Raw genomic sequence first — 19,576 nt, 5'->3', positions numbered from 1 at the left:
ACTGTGCAAGTGTCAGTGATATATAACAGACCTTTCTTGTTCAAAGCAAAATACTATAACACAAGTTTCATCTCATTTTTAGTTTTTCCCATCACTGCAAAAGCTACTTATTTCTAACACATGTAAACAGGAAGTGATAAATTCCTAAACTTAACTGAATTTCATTTTTTTAAGTAGAACTTTTCCAAAAAAATAAAAGCAGGATGCTATTTTTCTAAACAGTTTTAAACTACATTGAAGCCTTTATGCCTTGAATGTAATACTTCTGGAAACCTAAAATTTCCATTTCTGAAGTGGGAAAACTTTCCCAAACTGCTGCCTCTTAAAGATTCTATATTCTATTTCAAAAGAAATGCCAACATAATTCAAAGCGCTTGACGTAAGTGAAGAAAAAGAGGCTATCACAGTAAGACTGTGTTTCTAATTCTATCAGCTTTTACCTAGTGCTCCTGCTATCACAAATCTCCAACAAAGCAGTGTTAGAAAGTCTGATATGTTCTTATTGGTGAAGAACTGTTTTGACTATCATCAAGTATTTGAATACAGAGTGATTCTGGCCCTTGACACTGTCCTATACTGTACATAGTGTTTACAAGTGAAATAGGAACATGTTGATGCTCCGAGAGCTTAACGATTCTTAAGAACGTGCATGAAGTGAGCAAATGAGATAGAAACATGGCATTATTGATTATAATGATTACCTGCTTTGTGATTATTCTTGCTACTTCCCAGCCTTGCCAGAGCCCTGATGACTTTGTGGCTGCCACTTCTCCAGGGCATATTATGATTGGAGGTTTGTTTGACATTCATGAAAAAATGCTGTTCTCAGAAGACTATCCTAGACGACCAGAAATCCAGAAGTGTGTTGGGTAAGTAAAGCTTTAAATCATACAATTAGATTTCAAGATTATACAGTGAGACTGGCATGTAAATGTTTACTTTATTGATATATAACTTATTTTAATAAAATTTAAATTCTTATATTTTTAAGTTGCACATGATCTTGTGATGCTTTCTTAAAAGAGAGAGATATCTATATCTATATGTATAACTAACCTCCAAGTGTAGAAGCAATAAATGCTTTCCATTAATATATTTATATGGATTTTGCCTAAAAAAATAATCTCTGAAGTCAATAGAGAAAACCAATATGAAGACACTGTAGCCACCACAACCACACCTAGCTCATTTCTATTTCTTATCATCCACAACATGCATTTTGTTTTAAACATGGATCTATTATTTAATTCTTTATTTAAAGTAGACTACATTTAATTTTGTTCTCTATACTAACGTTTTTGTCAACATTGTATTCATTTCCTTCTTGACAGAATCTAATTCTTTTATGATAAATTAAAGCCCAACCTCAATTCAAAGTGTTCCTTCTTTGATGGCCACTATACATTGTGAAAGTTTGACTCTAGAAAAGACAGTTGGCGCAGTGTAATATGGAGAAGTATAGCTGGGTAGAGGATATTACATATGGCTTGTCTTTAAGGAGAACAAGATATTTAAAATCTAATTTCAGTTTGGGGGCAAACTAATTTTGTAAACTTAGGCAAATTACTTAAATTCTTTGAGTTCCAGTTCTCAAAGTTTTCACTAATAAAATAAGGGGCCTAGATACCCTCTAAAGGACACAGGTAGCATCGGCTTCTGTTGTTATGGTAATGTGAAACTCATGCTTCCTTCTACCTCTAAAATCCTTATTTCTATCTTGATGTTTTTGTGTGTAAGTTTAACCTCCTTTTTTTCTCCTCCATTTTTTCTTTCTTTTTTAATCAAAAAGCACTTACTATTGATACCAACTATACTTAAATTAAAAAAGAAAAGTATTTATCAAGCCCTCTAAGAATGCCTTCAGATAAAATGTGATCCCACCTCACACTGAGATTCCTTCCTGGCATTTTACCCAGAAGCTCGGCATGTTAAACTGCTATCATTATAATTGCTGATTATCACGAATACCAGGGAATATCCTAAAATAATTAATGAAGATTTTTAGAGCACTAAATTGGTACCCAAAGAATGATTGCAGATTTGAGGCCCAGAAATATAAGCCAACAATTAAGGTGGAAAACACTAAAGAATCATTTGATCTAATAAGGAAATTTATCCTAGGGAAAAAAAAAAAAGCACTAAGTTGAACATCCTTTTACCTATTGTCACTCCTTGAGAGAATAGTAGTCATTCAACATTAAACAACTATTTATTAAACACTTACATTACCTAGGCCCAATTCGAGGTACTGGAGATACTGAAGTGAATACACCAAAGAGGTTCTGACTCTCATGGAGCCAACATGTGGGGTACTCTGAAAATACGTTTTAATTGGCCAACGATTCATTACTTTAAGCTTTCTCTCTTTTTTGCGCCTTTCTTTAAATTAAAAACTTAATGCTAATTTGCCAAACTTCACTTTAGTGTACTATGACAGTAATATTATTCAAATAGTTCTATTTAATTTATCATAACTCAGTGAAGTAAAAGAAAACTAGAATATCAAAACCCTGAACAATAATATCCTTCTTTATTTATTATTAAAACCTTTATTGACCCCTTATTATGTTTTAGGTTATGTTTGTAAACTTTTATATATAGTGGTGATGAAATAAACTTAACAGTAAATCAGTAACCAAACAACTCAGTGCTCTGGAATAATCACAAATCCAGAAGTCAATTGGAAAAGCCCACTGAAAGAGAAAATAGCTATGCCTTGGAACTAAAATAATGTCCTTTATCTAGGAGAAAGCTCTGGGATTTTATTCTGAGCCTGTTTTATTTGTAATTTTTAAGAGCCTTATTAATTTGGTTTTAGACCACAACAGATTAGAATCAGAAAAGTAAAAGATGAGCTTGTGAACCTAAAAGAGCAGGTGCTTGGACAGCAATAAAATGCTGACATTTAACTACAAAAAGGAACAAATATCAAACATTTCTTCATACTGTTGAATATTAAATTGAATGTTTAAAATTATCCCAAAATTCATTAAGAAAGAATTAAATCCTGTTCCATAGAACCCTTGTAAGAAAGTACAGGTTCCTACATACCCTTTAGAAAGCTTTCCATCAAAAATTATTTTTAAATAAAGTTTAGACCCCTCAAGAGGTAATTTTTACTGATCCAGAAAGTATCTACTATAAGGCAGAAATGTGGATAAAATGAGATATCGCCATATCTGTAGAAGAGTTATATTCTGACTTCAAAAAATACTTGTTTCTCAACAGCTTTGAAATATCAATTTTTCTTCAAACTCTTGCTATGATACACAGCATCGAGATGATCAATAATTCAACACTTTTATCTGGAGTCAAACTGGGGTACGAAATCTATGACACTTGTTCAGAAGTCACAGTGGCAATGGCAGCTGCTCTGCGATTTCTTTCTAAGTTCAACTGCTCCAGAGAAATTGTGGAGTTTAAATGTGACTATTCCACCTACATGCCAAGGGTTAAGGCTGTCATAGGGGCTGGCTACTCAGAAATAAGCATGGCTGTCTCCAGGATGTTGAATTTACAGCTCATGCCGCAGGTAGGTTTTGTTCTACCTCCATACATTGGTTTTGATTATATTCTTTATTATTAAAGGACTGAGGTAACCTGGGAAAATAGAAAGTTGCTTTTCCTTTAACTTTCCTTTCTTTTCCATCAAAGAAAGGATGTGCCCTACTCTGGATCAAACAGTAGACAAAGCACTGAGGGAGTAGCCACCCTTCAATCTGTCATGTCTAGTTTCTGACAGTTTTCAATGTGATTTGGATCAGACACAAACCTCAACTACCTTGTTTCCGAAATAACATCAGTCAGGTGCTCTGAAGAAAACAGAAGAGAGAGTGAGGGATAAAGGGGAGTGGAGGTCAAGGAAGACTTCTCCAGGTGATGTTTTGCTTAAAACTTAAATGTGAAGGGGCAGCTGAGGAAAGATGGGGGAGGGGCAGACAGTATCTAGGTTGAAAATCAGCAAGTGTAGAGTTGACATGTCCAAAGAATAACAAAAAGGTCAATATGTCTGGATTAGTTGAGCAGAAAGGAGTGTAGTAAGAGATGCATTTACACACATAGGCCAAGGCCGGGTCATGTGGCATTTTATTAGCTGTGGTATGATTTACATTTGTTCTGAGCATGATGAGAAGGCTTTGAGCAGAGACTGTGGAACTACATATCTCACTGTAATGCAAGCCAATAACAAGGATTAAGCAAAATGGTCTCTGAAAGACCAAAACAGATTTTACAGAGCCCTGCACTAAATTCTTGCATATTACAGAGTCAAGTGAGTCCTGTTGGCTTTCATTTTGAGCTACTTACCTTCATATCACATCATTCTGTAACTCAGTAAGTCATTGCTTTCTAAGTTCAAGAAAGATTAGAAGCCAAAAGTTAGACAATAAAAAGGCTTATAGTCAGATTATCAAGAAATGATCATGTGATAGAAATGAACAGATAAAAAAATAAAATAAACATGCATGAGAATTCAAAATACCTAACCTAGGATAAATAAATGTATATGCCCATGAAAGACTCAAGAGTTCCATTATGTTATAGCCTAATGAAGTTGATTATGAAAAAGTTTAAATCCAAAATGACAAAACAAAATAATTGTGCTCTCAAATATCTCAGATATTCCAGACTCAAAATTTTTAGACTATGTATAATGCTAGTTAAGTGATAAGTAAGAAGAGTAGACTCTTTTTGACAATAATCATTTAATGCAGACATGTAATTTCCACTATAGACAATGCAAAAGGAAAGGGGACCTGAATGGGTAACACTGATTTTACAGAAGTCCAGCTCTCACAACATAGGCAGGCATGGCAACGTCAGGTACCAGGAAGGGAAGTAAGGTTTAGTGAAGGTCCACCAAGTGTTAATATCCGTTTAAATTTTTTCCTGTAATCTTTACAAGAATCCTAGGTAACAAAGTGTTAACTAACTTCCCCAAATTTATTGAAGTTAGGATTCTCAGTTTATCTGACTCCAAAGCCTACTGTTTTTCCATCATACCATTTGGCTGCTGTAGACAGTAAAAGAAAAAAAAAATTCACTGAGCAAGTGACACATTGCAATTGTTCAATTGCACCAAAGCTGTAAGTCATTCAAAATTTTGCACACATTAGGTAGGTCTATCCAAATTCTGATGCTTATTTGACTAGATCAGCAATCAGAAAACGGCCTGCAGACCAAATGTGGCTCTCCAGCTCTTAAGCTGTCAAGCTAAGAATTATTTTTATATGTTTAAAAGTTTGTAACAAAAACAAAAAAGAATATATGACAGAGACCATATGTGACCAACAAAGCTTAAATATTTTATATTTGGTTCTTCTTTACAGAAAAAGTTTGCTGACCCTTGGACTAGGTGATTATTTGACTGGATGATTTATTTTAAAAAAAAAATCATCAAAGTTGTAAATTAGACAAAATTTTGAACATACTAGATGTCCCAAAATGCATTCTGCTTTTTTGACTACCTGTGTCTTTCCTGTATTTATCTCTAAGTATTTAAATAATAACCACCCTTGGCCTTGGTCTGAGATATGATAGATATAGATAGATAACGAAGGTATAGAAGGAGATATAAGGTACAGCCTGAACCCTCAAAGGGCTTATGCCATACACAATATGAAATGATTAGAGAGCAATGACTCTAAAACAGTCACCAGGTACCAAATATCATGATTTACATTATTTGTAAAGGAAGAGTTCACTGAAAGGGAAGGATGGAAAGGACCAGAGACTTTAGTAAAAGTTTATGAAAACTCAACAATAATCAAAGAGAAGAACACATACTATGAACAGCCACCTGGAGTTCTTCAACACTGTAACCAAAAGATTCTGTCAATTTCCAGGTGAGTTACGAATCAACTGCAGAAATCCTAAGCGACAAAATTCGTTTTCCTTCATTTTTACGGACTGTGCCCAGCGACTTCTATCAAACTAAAGCAATGGCCCACCTGATTCGGAAATCTGGATGGAACTGGATTGGCATCATAACCACAGATGATGACTATGGACGATTAGCTCTCAACACTTTTGCAATTCAGACTGCAGCAAATAACGTGTGCATAGCCTTCAAAGAAGTTCTCCCAGTCTTCCTCTCAGATAATACCATTGAAGTCAGGATCAATCAGACACTTGAGAAAATCATAGCAGAAGTCCACGTTAATGTCATTGTGGTATTTCTGAGGCAATTCCATGTTTTTGAACTCTTTAGTAAAGCCATCGAGAGGAATATAAATAAGGTCTGGATTGCTAGTGATAATTGGTCAACAGCCACCAAGATTACCAGCATCCCTAATGTTAAAAAGATTGGCAAAATTATAGGGTTTACTTTTAGAAGAGGAAATATGTCCTCTTTCCAGTCCTTTCTTCAAAATCTGCATATGTTTCCCAATGATAATAACAAACCCTTAAATGAATATACCATGCTCTTGTCTGCCTGTGCATATGCCAAGGACAGTGATTTGAGTCAATGCATTTCCAACCATTCTCAGGGGACTTTGGCCTACAAGGCTAATAAGGATAGAGAAAGGAATTTCTTCCTGAGAAATGACTTCCTGTGGGATTACGCTGAGCCGGGACTTATTCACAGTATTCAGCTCGCGGTGTTTGCCCTTGGTTATGCCCTTCGGGATTTGTGCCAAGCTCGAGACTGTCAGAACCCCAGTGCCTTTCAACCATGGGAGGTACTAACTCACATGTCCAAGAAAATTCCCTACCATCATTTCCTCCATTTTCTTCATTGCTTTAATTTGCAAAAAGTTATATGAACTGTTTTTAAAACTATTCCTTTTGTAGACTACTTCAGGTTTTGAATAACCTGCCTTTCTACCATTAGTTCTTTGTTCTTAAGGATAACAGAGCTGTTATTTTACCTTCATCTCCTACTCTGATCCATCAAAGTTGTTCTCTTTTATTTTCCAAGAAGATTCTAGTTCTATTTTCCATGAGTTTATGGATTTGCAACTGATCAAGGCTTCATATAAATTATCTCTTTTAATGCTCTTAAAAAACACAAGACCAGCATGTTTAACAATCCTTTTTATTATTACTAAATTTTATGGATGAGAAAACCAAAGCTAGGAAATGCCAGAAATATAATTCTAGTCTGGCTCTTCTGACTCCACGCCCTTTACTTTTCATGGTGTCTCCAGTTATGACTCTTACTTAGGACTATCTCCCTAGGACTCCAGTCTTCTTCAAATGATTGTCGTTAGGTCAATCATTACAATTCCTACTATATCTCAGTTTAAAATGAACATTAATTACATGTAAAAGAAGTCTTTCCCTTTCTCCTCTTTAATTGGTTTGTAGAAACCCAAAGCTTAATGTAGCCCTATTTAGTTTAAATTTTCCATTGTTCTTTTTTAATGCCCATAAACAAGGCACTTAAAAGCAAATTGCTGCTTTATATAATGATAAATTTTAATTGTCAGGAATAAATTCCTCAATAATGTGTATTGAGGCAGAATTACATTCCAAAAATATATTTCTTTTAAATTTGTAAGGGAAAAGTAGGTGAAAAGGGAATAACCCTCAATTCTTCTGATTTTACAAGTGTGTATACAAGACAGGCTATTTCTAATTTTGTAATTTCTACTTTAAACACCCACAAACATAAGCTCCAAGGTCTGAGTCAATCAGATTACATTTGGATGGATCATGTGATGGTCATAGGATATTTTAAATTGCTCACTTTAAAACTAGTTTTCACCTTGTAAATAAAAAGTACGAAACCTAATGAAAAAGACTAGAGATTAGGATTTTTTAAAATTAAAACTGTCTTTTAAAAAATATATATTTATTTATATGTCTAGTGATTTTAAGAGGCCTGTTTGAAAGCATACACTGTATTATAAAATTTTTAATGAGGGGTTAGTAAAAACTATAAGTGGACCACCAGGATGAAACTACAACATAGAATTTTACGAGTGAGAGATTGAAAGAATATGGAGAGAAAATAGAACATCAGAGAGACAGACAGGATAAATGGGAAGCTCATAAGGAAAAAGAAATACAAATAGAAGAGCTAATTATCCTTTAAATCTCTGGGAAAGTATTTTAAATCAGGAATAAATCTCAAACATTCTGATGAAAAGACTCAAGAAAGTATACTCTAAGCAGAGTCTGCTAAAATGTTTTATTTAAACACTAGAAGCCTGAGGTTATTCTTTATGTGCAAGGGAGCCTATTTATCTAGAAACAAACAGAAACAGATTGAAAAGGAAATAAAGGGGAGTGCCTTGCTCCTTTGATCATGATGTGAGTGAGCTAGGTCTGTGCCCCGTTTAGTCAGACAAATAATGCAAACAATTTTCTCTTTTTATAAAGGAATCTCCATAGACATTAAATTTAAAAGATCAGCAACATTCAGGGTCACTACTCAAAGACACGTTCCTCAATATTATTTTGTCCCCTGGCAAAATTCGTGAATATTTAAATGATAGATTCTGAATGATTTTAGATTTAAAAAGCTGGAAAGGAGTTAGTTTTTCCCAATATTTGAGGATAATCCTTACTTTGGCTCCACACTCGCTGATATCTGTGAGCAGTATTCGGGGACAGTACAATAAGTAATTTTGGTTTTCTTTTTTATTTTCCTTTACTTCTAATGACATACAAGGTGGTAAGTAATGTATATGATGAAAGGATGTCTAATAGTCCAACTTCTATAAATACATTTATTTAGCAAATATCTTTTGGATGTCTCAATATTCCAGGCATTGTGTTAGTGCTAAAAATATTATAGAAAGTAAAATAACTTTATTCCTAAAGGAATCATCTGTTTAGTGAGATATACAATCAACGATTAGGGGCTGACTACAACACAGGATGATGTATTACAATGTTTCATACAAACACAAGATGGTAGAGACGCACACAATTGAGACAACTAATCCAGTGTTAGTAATTCAGAGAACACTCTCCAAAGATCGTGACATCTCTAGAGAATATGATGGATGAGTAGCAGTTAGCCAGGGCAGAAATACTCCAGCAAAGTTCCAGAAGGGAGAAAAAGCATGGCATCCTGTGGGAGAGAAAATAGTGCCATGGAACTGGAGTCTTTTGTGGAAACTAGAAGCAAATGAGACTCGGGGTTTAGTGAAGGATCATCATTAGGGCCTTGTTAATAGAGCATCTCAAACTTTGAAGTACAGTTGAATTGCACGGAAATCTTATTATAGTGTAGATACTGATTCAGTAGTTTGGGGGTGGGGAGTCACCTGAAAGTTTCTACTTTTAACAAGCTTTCAGATGACACTGATACAGTGACCGTCCTTTAAACAGAAAGTCTGCATACTGTGTTTAAAGACTTGGACTTGATAGAGCAAAGGGGAGCCAATTAAAGATATTTTTAGACAGAAAAGTGTTGTGCTCTGCTTTCCACTATAGAAACAGCATTCCCACCACAGTGTGCATTGGTTAGAGGGACACAGGACTAAAGAGAGAAAGACCAATTTGGTAATTCAAGCATAAGATAAGAATGCCTTGTACTACAGGTGCGAGAGACATATAAATGGATATTTAAGAGGAAAGATGAAGAGCATTTGGAGAGAGATTGGATGTAAAGGATGATAGAAGCAAATATGTTGCAACTTATTAAAAAATTTGGTGCCATTTTTTGAATTGGAAACACAGAGAAAAGTGGAGGTCTGGTGGCAAGAGGAACTATTAAGCATTTTGTTTTGGAGATGTCGAATTTGAAGAACTTATGAGGTATCCTAGTGTAGCAATGATCATCAGATATTAGTCTAGGAGTCAGAAGAGACATGTTCCAAGACAGTAATTTGGGAGTGATAAGAAAAGCAATAACTAAATATTTTTAAGGCGTGTTGTACTAAGAACTGACATTCATCATCTCTAGTCTTTATAAAATGGTAGGTCCACAGGACTCATATTCTTTATACTCCATTCTAAGGAAGTGGTAACGGAATGTGACTGATACTTGCAGCAGTTTAAAAATGGAGGGGACCTCAAATAATAAGGGCCTGGCCCATGGTCACCCACACAGTTAGCAATGAAACTGTCCCAGCTTTAGTCCAGTGGGCTTTTCATTATACCACAAAAAACTTCACAAAAGAAAAAATCATAGGTTGGGTACCAGACAGAGATGCAAGGCTGCTGCTTTTGCTATTCCCTAGTTTACTCACACAGATACCTCTTTTCATAAGCACAGCTTACTTGTGGAGATAGAGTGGACATCAGTGCAGTTAAGGAAATAGAAAACAATATCAACTACAACAGCTTAATTGGAGTGTCCTGGCCTTCTGTTCTCAAAAAACAGGTCATTACCATACAGAGGTAAATTATCTAATAATGGAAATGTGAATCCTACTCTAAATTTTGTAGTGTCAATTTATAGTGAATTTCAGTATCAATGAAATATAAATAATTGATGGAAAAAGAATTTAATAGCTTAATAACTGAAACTGTAATGTTCAATTTTACTTTAATGCAGAGCAAATGTTCTGTCATATTTAACAAGTAATGAACACGCTGTTTTATTTGCCTCCACCCTCTTTCCGGTAAGAACAAGTGTAGAATTGCTCTAGTTTATTTACATCATACAATGTTATCATCATTTACAGAACGTGTATGTGTCAAAACTTTACCCTGTAAAACCTAATTAAATGCAGGAAAAAACAGGTGGAAATTTTAGTTCAAACACAAGAGTGGAAGAGGATATGCTCCCTAAAGAACTGAGTTACTGGAGCTTATATGTGTGTGTATTGCTTAAGGAAGGAACAGAAGAAAAATCAATATACAGGTATAGGTGGAAACATTGACAGTAGGCCCTCACTTATACCTATAGTTTTGTTCCATTTTTTTCTTCCATCCAGTTGCTAGATCAAGATATTTTTTTGGTCAATTCCATCATGTTAGACATAACATCCTACTTCTTTAATGTAATACTAATTAGTTTACGTTCATTAAAAGAACTATGAAATCTTTGAGAATGTATACTAAAATCAATACACTCAGAGATTTTACTAAAGTGACATTTGGTCATTGACACGACTAGAGTAGCTAATACATTTACCTTAAAATATAACTTGACAAAAAAAATTAAAATAGTCATAGAAGATTAACTGGGGAATAGAAAAATAATTTTATTCAAATAGAATACTTTTGCCTCATTCTCTAGACTTCACACCCAATAAAATGGCATCATAGATCTAGATAATGAGTGAGTAAGGTGTGTTCACAGAAGGTACTTACTTACTCAGCTACAACTGCGTGTCAAGTTAATGGTGGAGGCAGAACTGCCACAGGTTTTCTTCCTGCCTAGTCCTGTGTTCTTCCGCTGCAGCACAAGCTTAATATGGATGCCTCATTTGTCAGTAAGACATTTCCTGTCCTAGGTGTAATGCATGCAAGTTCTCACTGTATAAATTAGGTAATAAGACAAGTAGTTTTCACTACATTCGTATCCTCTCAAAAATCATTTTATGAATTTAATTAGAAATAGGCTTTAGAAGTCATTTTACTATGCACTCAATCACTGAAGCAGACTTGAAAACCACTGGAGATAATAAGATTCTCACTTTCTACCCAACGAGTATCAAAGTTTGAACTTACAGGGTGGGCAACAGCCGTTCCCATACTTACGCCCACCAACTAAAAAAATTTCTCCGGTGGGGGCACTCCGTAGTACACACCCAGGAGCAGGATACTGTTGTAACTGGACTGTCTCCCAGGTTCGTAGCTCTCTCTGTCCCCTCAGCCTTCATTTTGAAGATGGTGAGCTCTGGCTTGGATTACCCACTCATACCCCGCCAAGGACTGGGGTCGATTGACACTAGAAGTAAGGATGATTTGCCCCCGTGCCATAGCTTTCCCTTTTGAGTCAGAAGGGAAACAAACGTGAAGAGATTTTGAATTAATATATTGTTAGCTGCAATGGAAAGATCCCCAGAATGAAAGTTAAGTTATGTGTCTTCAGATTAGTTTCTTCAACCCATGGCTGTGGCATCATCTAAGAAAAGAAGAAGATGATTCCGGCTCAGCATTCTTCACTGAGTTGCTATGGAGTAAAAGGATATCACAGATTTGAATATTAGCAAGTCGTATATGAGTGTCAGTTGACATTATTAGTTAATAGACTCAAAATATTTTTATTTGTTTGCACTACATCCCTATTACCTAATACAGGTATTAATAGGTATTAATTTAACCTTTATTAACCTTTAATCTATGCAGATACTAAACTAAACTTGTTACGTGCCTAATTACATTTAATCCTTCCAATAACCCTATAAAGTAGGTTTCATTTACCTTATTTTACAGATGGGGGAGCTGAGGCCTGGAAAGAAATGGTAACTGTCAAGTTCACACCACTAATGAGATATGGAACCATAATTCGAGCCCAGGCATTTGCCCCAGAAGACACATTCTGAAATTCTGCAACAATGAAAAAGAACATATTCAGATTTCAATTTTATGGGCTAGAGGAGCTCCCCTCCAAAAACATTAACTTGCTTTCTCAAATTCACAGAGCAAGACTTTCACAGAAATGAGGCTAGAATTCTCAAATTGTTGCCAGATAGTAAGGAACCTTATCAACTGCTTACGTACTCATTGATCCAGAATTGCCTTCTTCTAATTTTTAAGTGATATTCCTTGTAAGGCACTGTTATAATTGAGATAATGGATAAACACTTACAATATTTCTATTAGTGTTTGTTTCTGTTATTATTTTTCATAGTTACTTGCGGTACTGAAAAATGTGACATTCACTGATGGAGGGAACTCATTTCATTTTGATGCCCATGGGGATATGAATACTGGATATGACGTTGTACTCTGGAAGGAGATCAATGGCCACATGACTGTCACAAAGATGGCACAATATGACCTAAAGAAGGATGTCTTTATCATTACAGACCAGGAAACAAGAAACGAGTTCAGGAATCTTAAGGTAATTGTAGGCTGCTTTGCAGCATTCGAATCAATTGGTACCTCAACTGCAAAAGTCCTTGACCCCATGAGGACCTCCAGTAATGCTACTACCTGTTCACTGTCCCCAACTTTCCTCCTTAAGTTCCTTGGTCAACTTGTGTTTCAATCTCTTGTGAACACCCTCAATTCCTTTGCCCCAACCCCTTTAGCCATACTCATTTGACCAAAGCAAAGTCCTGGTTAAGTTAAACTCTCTACCTAATCAGTGTAGGCTCCATGTAGCTGAACTTGGAAAAGAACCAAACACACAAAAAGACACCTTACTGACTGTTCTGACTTTAAATTCATGATTTCTAACCCCCAGTGGGCCCCAATGCTGCTGGGCAATCAGACTATTACCCTAGTTTATTAACCTGCCTACCTACCTAGATGACTTTTTTATGTTTTCTCTTCTCTGACTCCAATTTATCTTCCCCGTCTTTACTTTCAATTGACCCTGCTTCCTCTTTCACTAACAAAGCAAACAATCAGAAGAAAACTCTAGAGTTCCCTGGCCACTACATCTGTGCCCATGTCCCTTCCTTCCATCTGGCACTGTGGCTGGACTGTCTGTGCTCCTAGGTCAACTCCTGCACTTGACCTTTGAATCCCAACCCCTTTCACTTGTTCAAAGATATTGCTCTGGCAATGCCCCACTCTCTCCTGCATCCTCAAGTATTTTCTTTATTATAATATCTATATGATGATACAAGTGTGCTGTTTTTCCTATATTAAAAATAAAAGGAAGAAAAAAAGTCCTTTGATCCTCCCCCTCCCCGACCATATATTGCCCATTCTTCTATTATTTTTTAGAGCAAAACTCTTTTAAAAAGTTAAATATATTCAGTGCCCCAAATTTCTCTCTTCTATAATTTTTTTAAACTCTTTTCAATCCATCAAAATTCTTTCCATTTACCATTGTTAATAAATCCAAACATTACCTTTTTTTACTTACTGGCTGGTCTCCCCTCTGTGAAATGCTTTACTGGCTTGCATAACACCACACTCACTTGATTTTCTCTTCTATCTCTGGCCATTGTTTCTCAGACTCCTTTGCAGAGTCTTCCTCATTCTCACCGCCTATAAATATTAGTATGTCCAGAGCTCAGAATTTCTCCTTTTTTTTTTTTGTCCACACCTTTCATTAGTGATCTCTTTCAGGCTCTTGAATTTAAACAATGTCATTATATAAAAGACAAATGACTCCTAGATTTTTCTCTTCTGAATTTCAACCCAAATACATACACAACTGCCTAATTGACATCTCTACCTGGATGTCGAATAGTCATCTAAATTAATTATCTATAAAACTGAGCTCCCAAACCTACCCCCATCACAATAAACGGCAACTCCCTTCTCTTGCTTTCTCATGGAAAAATCTGGTGGGATCCTTGTCACTTCTCAGTTACACTTGATAGCTAGTCTAAGTTTTACTTTCAAAATGAGTTCAGAATCTGACCTCTCTTTGTCCTCTACTCTGTTGCTGCCACCCCACTCCAGGATACTGATCACCTCTGACCCAGATTAAAACAGTAATTTTCTAACTACTCTCTGCTTCCTCTGTTGCCTCCTTCAGTCTGTTCCTAAAACAGCAGCCAGAGTCACCTGTAAAACATAACACTTTGCTCAGAACTCGGATCGATGTCTTTAAAAAAAAAAAAACCTTACATGGCCTGCCTCCAGTACCTCCTGATCTCATCACCTACTACCTTCCACTAACTTTCACCCCTCCCTACTACCCCTCAAGTTTTCTTGCTCTTCCATACATGCCTTCGCTTTTCCTGGCTCAAGGCCTTTTGCTTCCCATTTCCTTTGCTTTAATAATCTTCTCTGATGTCCATGTAGTTTACTTTCTTACTTTCTTTCTGTCTTTCCTAAAATGTCCCCATCTCAGGGAGGCCATCACCTGTCACTTTATTTAAAATTGCAGTGTCAACCTAATACTTCTTATACCCCCCATCCTTATTTTTCTCCTTAACACTTATCCCTGTCTAGCATTCTGTACATTTTGCTAATTTGTATCTTGTATATTGTCAACTAGAACCGAAGGTCTATGAGAACATGGATTTGTGCCTTTCCGTGCTGTGGCTCCAACAATTACACCAGTGTCTGGCATATAATGGGCACTTAAAAAATATGTGTTGGATGAAAGAATAAATATAGTAATGCTTTAAGCCACTATCTTTGTTCTAATTTTCCCTGTCATAAGTTTCAGTAAAGCAAAAATACTTTCTCCTTGAAAGATAGTCGTCTTTCTATATTTTCAAACTTTTATCATCACTTTCATTATTATCATCACCATCCTTACAACTACCTTGTGAACCCAACAAGCACTCTGCTTAAACACAGTAACTTACACTGGATCTTTTAAACTATGCTGTGACTCATTTTCTCATTGAATGCAGAGAGGATTCGTTGTTATAATTTCTGCAAGAAACACTGTTTTTAATTGTTACCAAGACTTATCTCCAAACTTTTTAGGGGAGACACTCAATAAGAAGAAGGTGATACGATAACAAATAATGGAGTGGATTTTTTAGTGATTTTTAGAATGGAAGAGACTGATCACCATAAAAAGAGAGACAAGTTTTTCTTTCTGATGGAAACATCCATATATTTCAAGGAGGTAGTAGAAACCAATTATATTTGAAATCAGTTAGGTCAGATTTCAAGACCCACTTGTCAATATGCAGGTTAGTAGGGTTATAGCATTTCTGGTAAATCATCGGAACTCATAGTCCAAGACATCAGATAATCCTAAATCTATTGATAGCCCAAAGTTATCAATACCAGGCTTTAGAATGTCTTTGCTATCCCTTATGTGGAGGGGAGGGAAACGGCTGTGTTTCTAGAAAGGAATGTTGCACTTTTATCCCCTTAATGATGTCTAGCTTTATCTCATAGCTAAATCCTTTAGTGTACTCTGAGCATCCTCCAGAGTATGAATACTTCAGATTAAAAGTTTGTCCTGGGGAATCCACAAGGCGGATACCCTGCCTGCTGAAAAAAAGGAAGACAGTGCTTATAGACATAGGGATGCTGAACCTTGGCTACTTTTCTCTCTCAGCCAGATCATTTTCATCTCCCATAGAAAAGACTAGTTATATCAGTACTTAGAAAAAACCATTAAGAGAATCTAGAGAATGTCTCATTTACCCATTCTGCTTTGGCTTCCTAAGGGTAAGAGTGAGGCAATAACAGATTTATCTCGCAAGATATGTCATGAGAAAGGGACTGTGAATGGAAAAAATAACACAGCTGAGGAATTACTAGCTAGATTGGAAACAGAGGCTTTTATAAAAGTAGAAGGCTACGTATGATTCACATCGTGACAGCGGAATTATAACCTAAATTCTCAGGATGGTTTAAATATTATTCATATACATAGGGTTGTTTTTTAAACTAATACTTTAATGGTTATAAATTCAAATTTTTCCATTGTTTTGTTTTTTAAGATTAAATTGGACATGGTTCTTGGACAGCGTGATTAATAACCTTCTTCTAAAGAATATAAAAGTCCAACAATTTATTATCTTCTTATATAGTTGAACTTTTTATACAGCACATGATTGGGAAATTCCAAACCATCATTTTTTTTCTTTAGTTCCACCACTGCACATTTCTCCTTCTGTTAGGAACTTTTTGAAAGAGCTAATTTCTCTTATTTGCTTATAGAATTTGTTAACATGATGGAAACTCTGTCTTCCTAAAGGAATTTCACTATCTGAAATATTTTCTATTTTTTAGACTTGTTCACATTTTTCCAGATGACAGAACAATTCTATTATGCTAAAAAAAAAAAAAAAAAAGACTAAAATACTATTTAGTAAATATATCTTTAAGTTTAGTCCAAGTTAGTTAAGATAAATCTTTTAAACTTTTATTTGGAGTTTCTTTTCACTTTTCAGCAAATTCGATCCAAATGCTCCACAGAATGCAGTCCTGGGCAAATGAAGAAAACTATGAGAAGTCAACATATCTGCTGCTATGAATGTGTGAACTGTCCTGAAAATCACTATAGTAATCAGACAGGTAATTATAGTCACTACAACATAAGAGATGGAGCGAGACACTTGAGATGCATCTGATTCCAAAGCTCTTATTCTTAAGAGAATTTTTTTTCTGAGTTGAATATCATCATTTCTTTTTTTTTTTTTTTAATTCATTTTTTTTTTTTATTATGGTGACATTGGTTTAAAAATTCCAGTAAGTTTCAGGTATACAATTCAACAGTAAGGCATATATATATTTCATTGTGTTCACAGAATTCTTAGCAGAGTCTCTGAACTGCCACCTATAATTGCAAGTTTATGAGGCTAGCATCTATCTTAAGTATATTAATTTCCTAAAGACTCACAGCCCAACTGGCTTTTTCTCTTTCTCTTCTTCTCTTTCTCTTCGCTCACTCTTCTTTCTCACTTTCTTTGGGTTCCGTGTATGCTTTATTTTAATAAGTAACCAATGTGATCATGATCTCTATCTGTTTTCTAGTCAGGACTCTTACTGAGAAGGATTCTATTTGTAGCATTGTGGACAATCACCTGGTTTAAATGTTTGCAATGTAACTGAATCTCCTCTGTCTTTTAGATATGGATCACTGCCTTTTATGCAACAACGAAACACATTGGGCCCCTGTAAGGAGCACGATGTGCTTTGAAAAGGAAGTGGAGTATCTCAACTGGAATGACTCCTTGGCTCTCCTGCTCCTGGCCCTCTCCCTGATGGGAATCATGTTTGTTCTGGCCATTGGCATAATATTTACAAGAAATCTGAACACACCCATTGTGAAATCGTCTGGTGGATTAGTGATCTGCTACGTGATCCTCCTCTGTCATTTCCTCAACTTTGCCAGCACAGGCTTTTTCGTTGGAGAACCACAAGACTTCACATGTAAAACCCAGCAGACGCTATTTGGCGTGAGTTTCACTCTCTGCATCTCCTGCATTTTGACAAAGTCCCTGAAAATTTTGCTAGCCTTTAGTTTCGATCCCAAGTTGCAGAACTTCCTGAAGTGCCTCTATAAACCGATCCCGATCATCTTCACCTGTACAGGTATCCAGGTTGTCATTTGCACACTCTGGCTAATCTTTGCAGCTCCTACTGTGAAAGAGAATGTCTCCTTGCCCAGAGTCATTATCCTGGAATGTGAAGAGGGATCCATCCTTGCCTTTGGCATCATGCTGGCCTATATTGCCGTCCTGGCCTTCATTTGTTTCATATTTGCCTTCAAGGGCAGGAAATTACCTGAGAATTACAATGAAGCCAAATTCATAACATTTGGCATGCTCATTTACTTCATAGCTTGGATCACGTTCATCCCTGTCTATGCTACCACATTTGGCAAATATTTGCCAGCTGTGGAGATTATTGTTATTTTAATATCTAACTATGGGATCCTATGCTGCACATTCTTTCCCAAATGTTATGTTATTCTTTGCAAGCAAGAGACTAACACAAAATCTGCCTTTCTCAAGACAATTTACAGTTACTCTTCCCACAGTGCAGGCAGCCTTGCCATGAGTCATGTTTCACTGGACTCCACTAAAAGCAATACCACAATGAACAATCCCAGCTCTGGTGGCAAGTCTGCAGACTGTCAGAAAAGCAAAGATATCCAAACACTCGCACACATATGCAAGGCAAATGCTACGAGTGTTTCTAAAACTTGGTCTCGAAAAAAATTTTCAAGTATATAAACAAGTCCTTAAGAAATGGCACATTCCAGAATAAAATACTTTGTATTTAAGATGGGCATTTACTTTCTGAGCAAATATATTCTATGTGTTTCTTCACTGACACCATTTTTACCAAATTTCGGTTGAACACTCCCTCTGTCCAATTCCTCAATCTGAAACTCTCTCTATTCCTTACTTCCTCCATCTGCTTCCATCTTTACCTGCTTCCTCTTAGGCACATAGTTGTAGGTACCTCTTCTATTCAAAATTATCCTATAACATGCCATTTTTATTTCATCCTCTACCACTCTTCTCAAACCTCATCATACGGGTTCTCTCCTTCTCTCTTAAGCATCTTTTCCTTCTCATCTCCGCTGCTCTATTCAGTGGAACAAACATTTGAGCAGTTACTATGCACCAGGTGATGCGCTAAATACAAAGGAACAAGAGGATCAAGGCATTATTTCCGACCTCAAGGAGCTCAAAATCCAAGGGTAGACAGTCACACATAGACATCTTCAATTCAGTGCAGGAGATTCTATGATTGTAATGTCTATGGGGCACTGTAACAGTATAGTGAAGTGGCACTATACTGTTAGTATAGCCTCCCTGGGGAACGATGGGATGGTTTTGAAGAAGACTTAATAAAGGATATGATGTTTAGATGATGTCCTGAAAGATGAGTATGAATTAGCTAATCAAAGAAAGTTATCTAATCAGAAGAAAACAGTTCCGGATAAAGGAGGAAAGTAGGAACAGCAGCAGAAAGTATGTTGAGAAGGAATATTCAGGGGAGCGCAGTCATTTTGGTGTTTCTGGAGAGGAGTCCTCTTTTCTAGGTAGAAGTTAGGTCGTGAATGAATGACACAGACTGGAATTCTTTTATAAGGAGTTTAGGTCTTTATCATATGGGTAGAGGGTGGCCATCAAAGTATCTGACAGATGACAGATTCAAAGTCCTATTTTAG

General features: G+C 36.0%; 1 protein-coding gene across 3 annotated transcripts; it reads left to right on the top strand.

Moving 5' to 3' along the window:
• The first annotated feature begins 632 nt into the window (after positions 1-632).
• Positions 633-18,666, top strand: GPRC6A (G protein-coupled receptor class C group 6 member A). Of its 3 annotated transcripts, none has more exons than XM_006926116.1 (6): positions 633-869; positions 3,229-3,532; positions 5,844-6,155; positions 12,701-12,913; positions 16,842-16,965; positions 17,521-18,666. In XM_006926116.1, exons 1-6 carry the CDS (start codon positions 676-678, stop codon positions 18,627-18,629), a joined length of 2,256 nt encoding a protein of 751 aa, XP_006926178.1. In that variant the 5' UTR covers positions 633-675; the 3' UTR covers positions 18,630-18,666. The 3 variants fall into 3 exon arrangements, with proteins under 3 accessions (XP_006926178.1, XP_006926176.1, XP_006926177.1); XM_006926114.1 differs by having other exon boundaries at positions 5,844-6,680; XM_006926115.1 differs by lacking the exon at positions 12,701-12,913 and having other exon boundaries at positions 5,844-6,680.
• Positions 18,667-19,576: the final 910 nt, after the last annotated feature.

This window comes from Pteropus alecto, unplaced genomic scaffold, assembly GCF_000325575.1.
Source record: "Pteropus alecto unplaced genomic scaffold, ASM32557v1 scaffold79, whole genome shotgun sequence".
Taxonomy (NCBI): domain Eukaryota; kingdom Metazoa; phylum Chordata; class Mammalia; order Chiroptera; family Pteropodidae; genus Pteropus; species Pteropus alecto.
Note: the sequence above shows the minus strand (reverse complement) of the source record. Positions and strands in the feature narration are given on the sequence as shown.

Coding starts and splice junctions, on each gene's coding strand:
- GPRC6A (XM_006926114.1), top strand. CDS start 676: ATGGCATTATTGATTATAATGATTACCTGCTTTGTGATTATTCTTGCT. Junction 6,681..12,700: donor GTGCCTTTCAACCATGGGAG/GTACTAACTCAC, acceptor TATTTTTCATAG/TTACTTGCGGTACTGAAAAA. Junction 16,966..17,520: donor TCACTATAGTAATCAGACAG/GTAATTATAGTC, acceptor TCTGTCTTTTAG/ATATGGATCACTGCCTTTTA.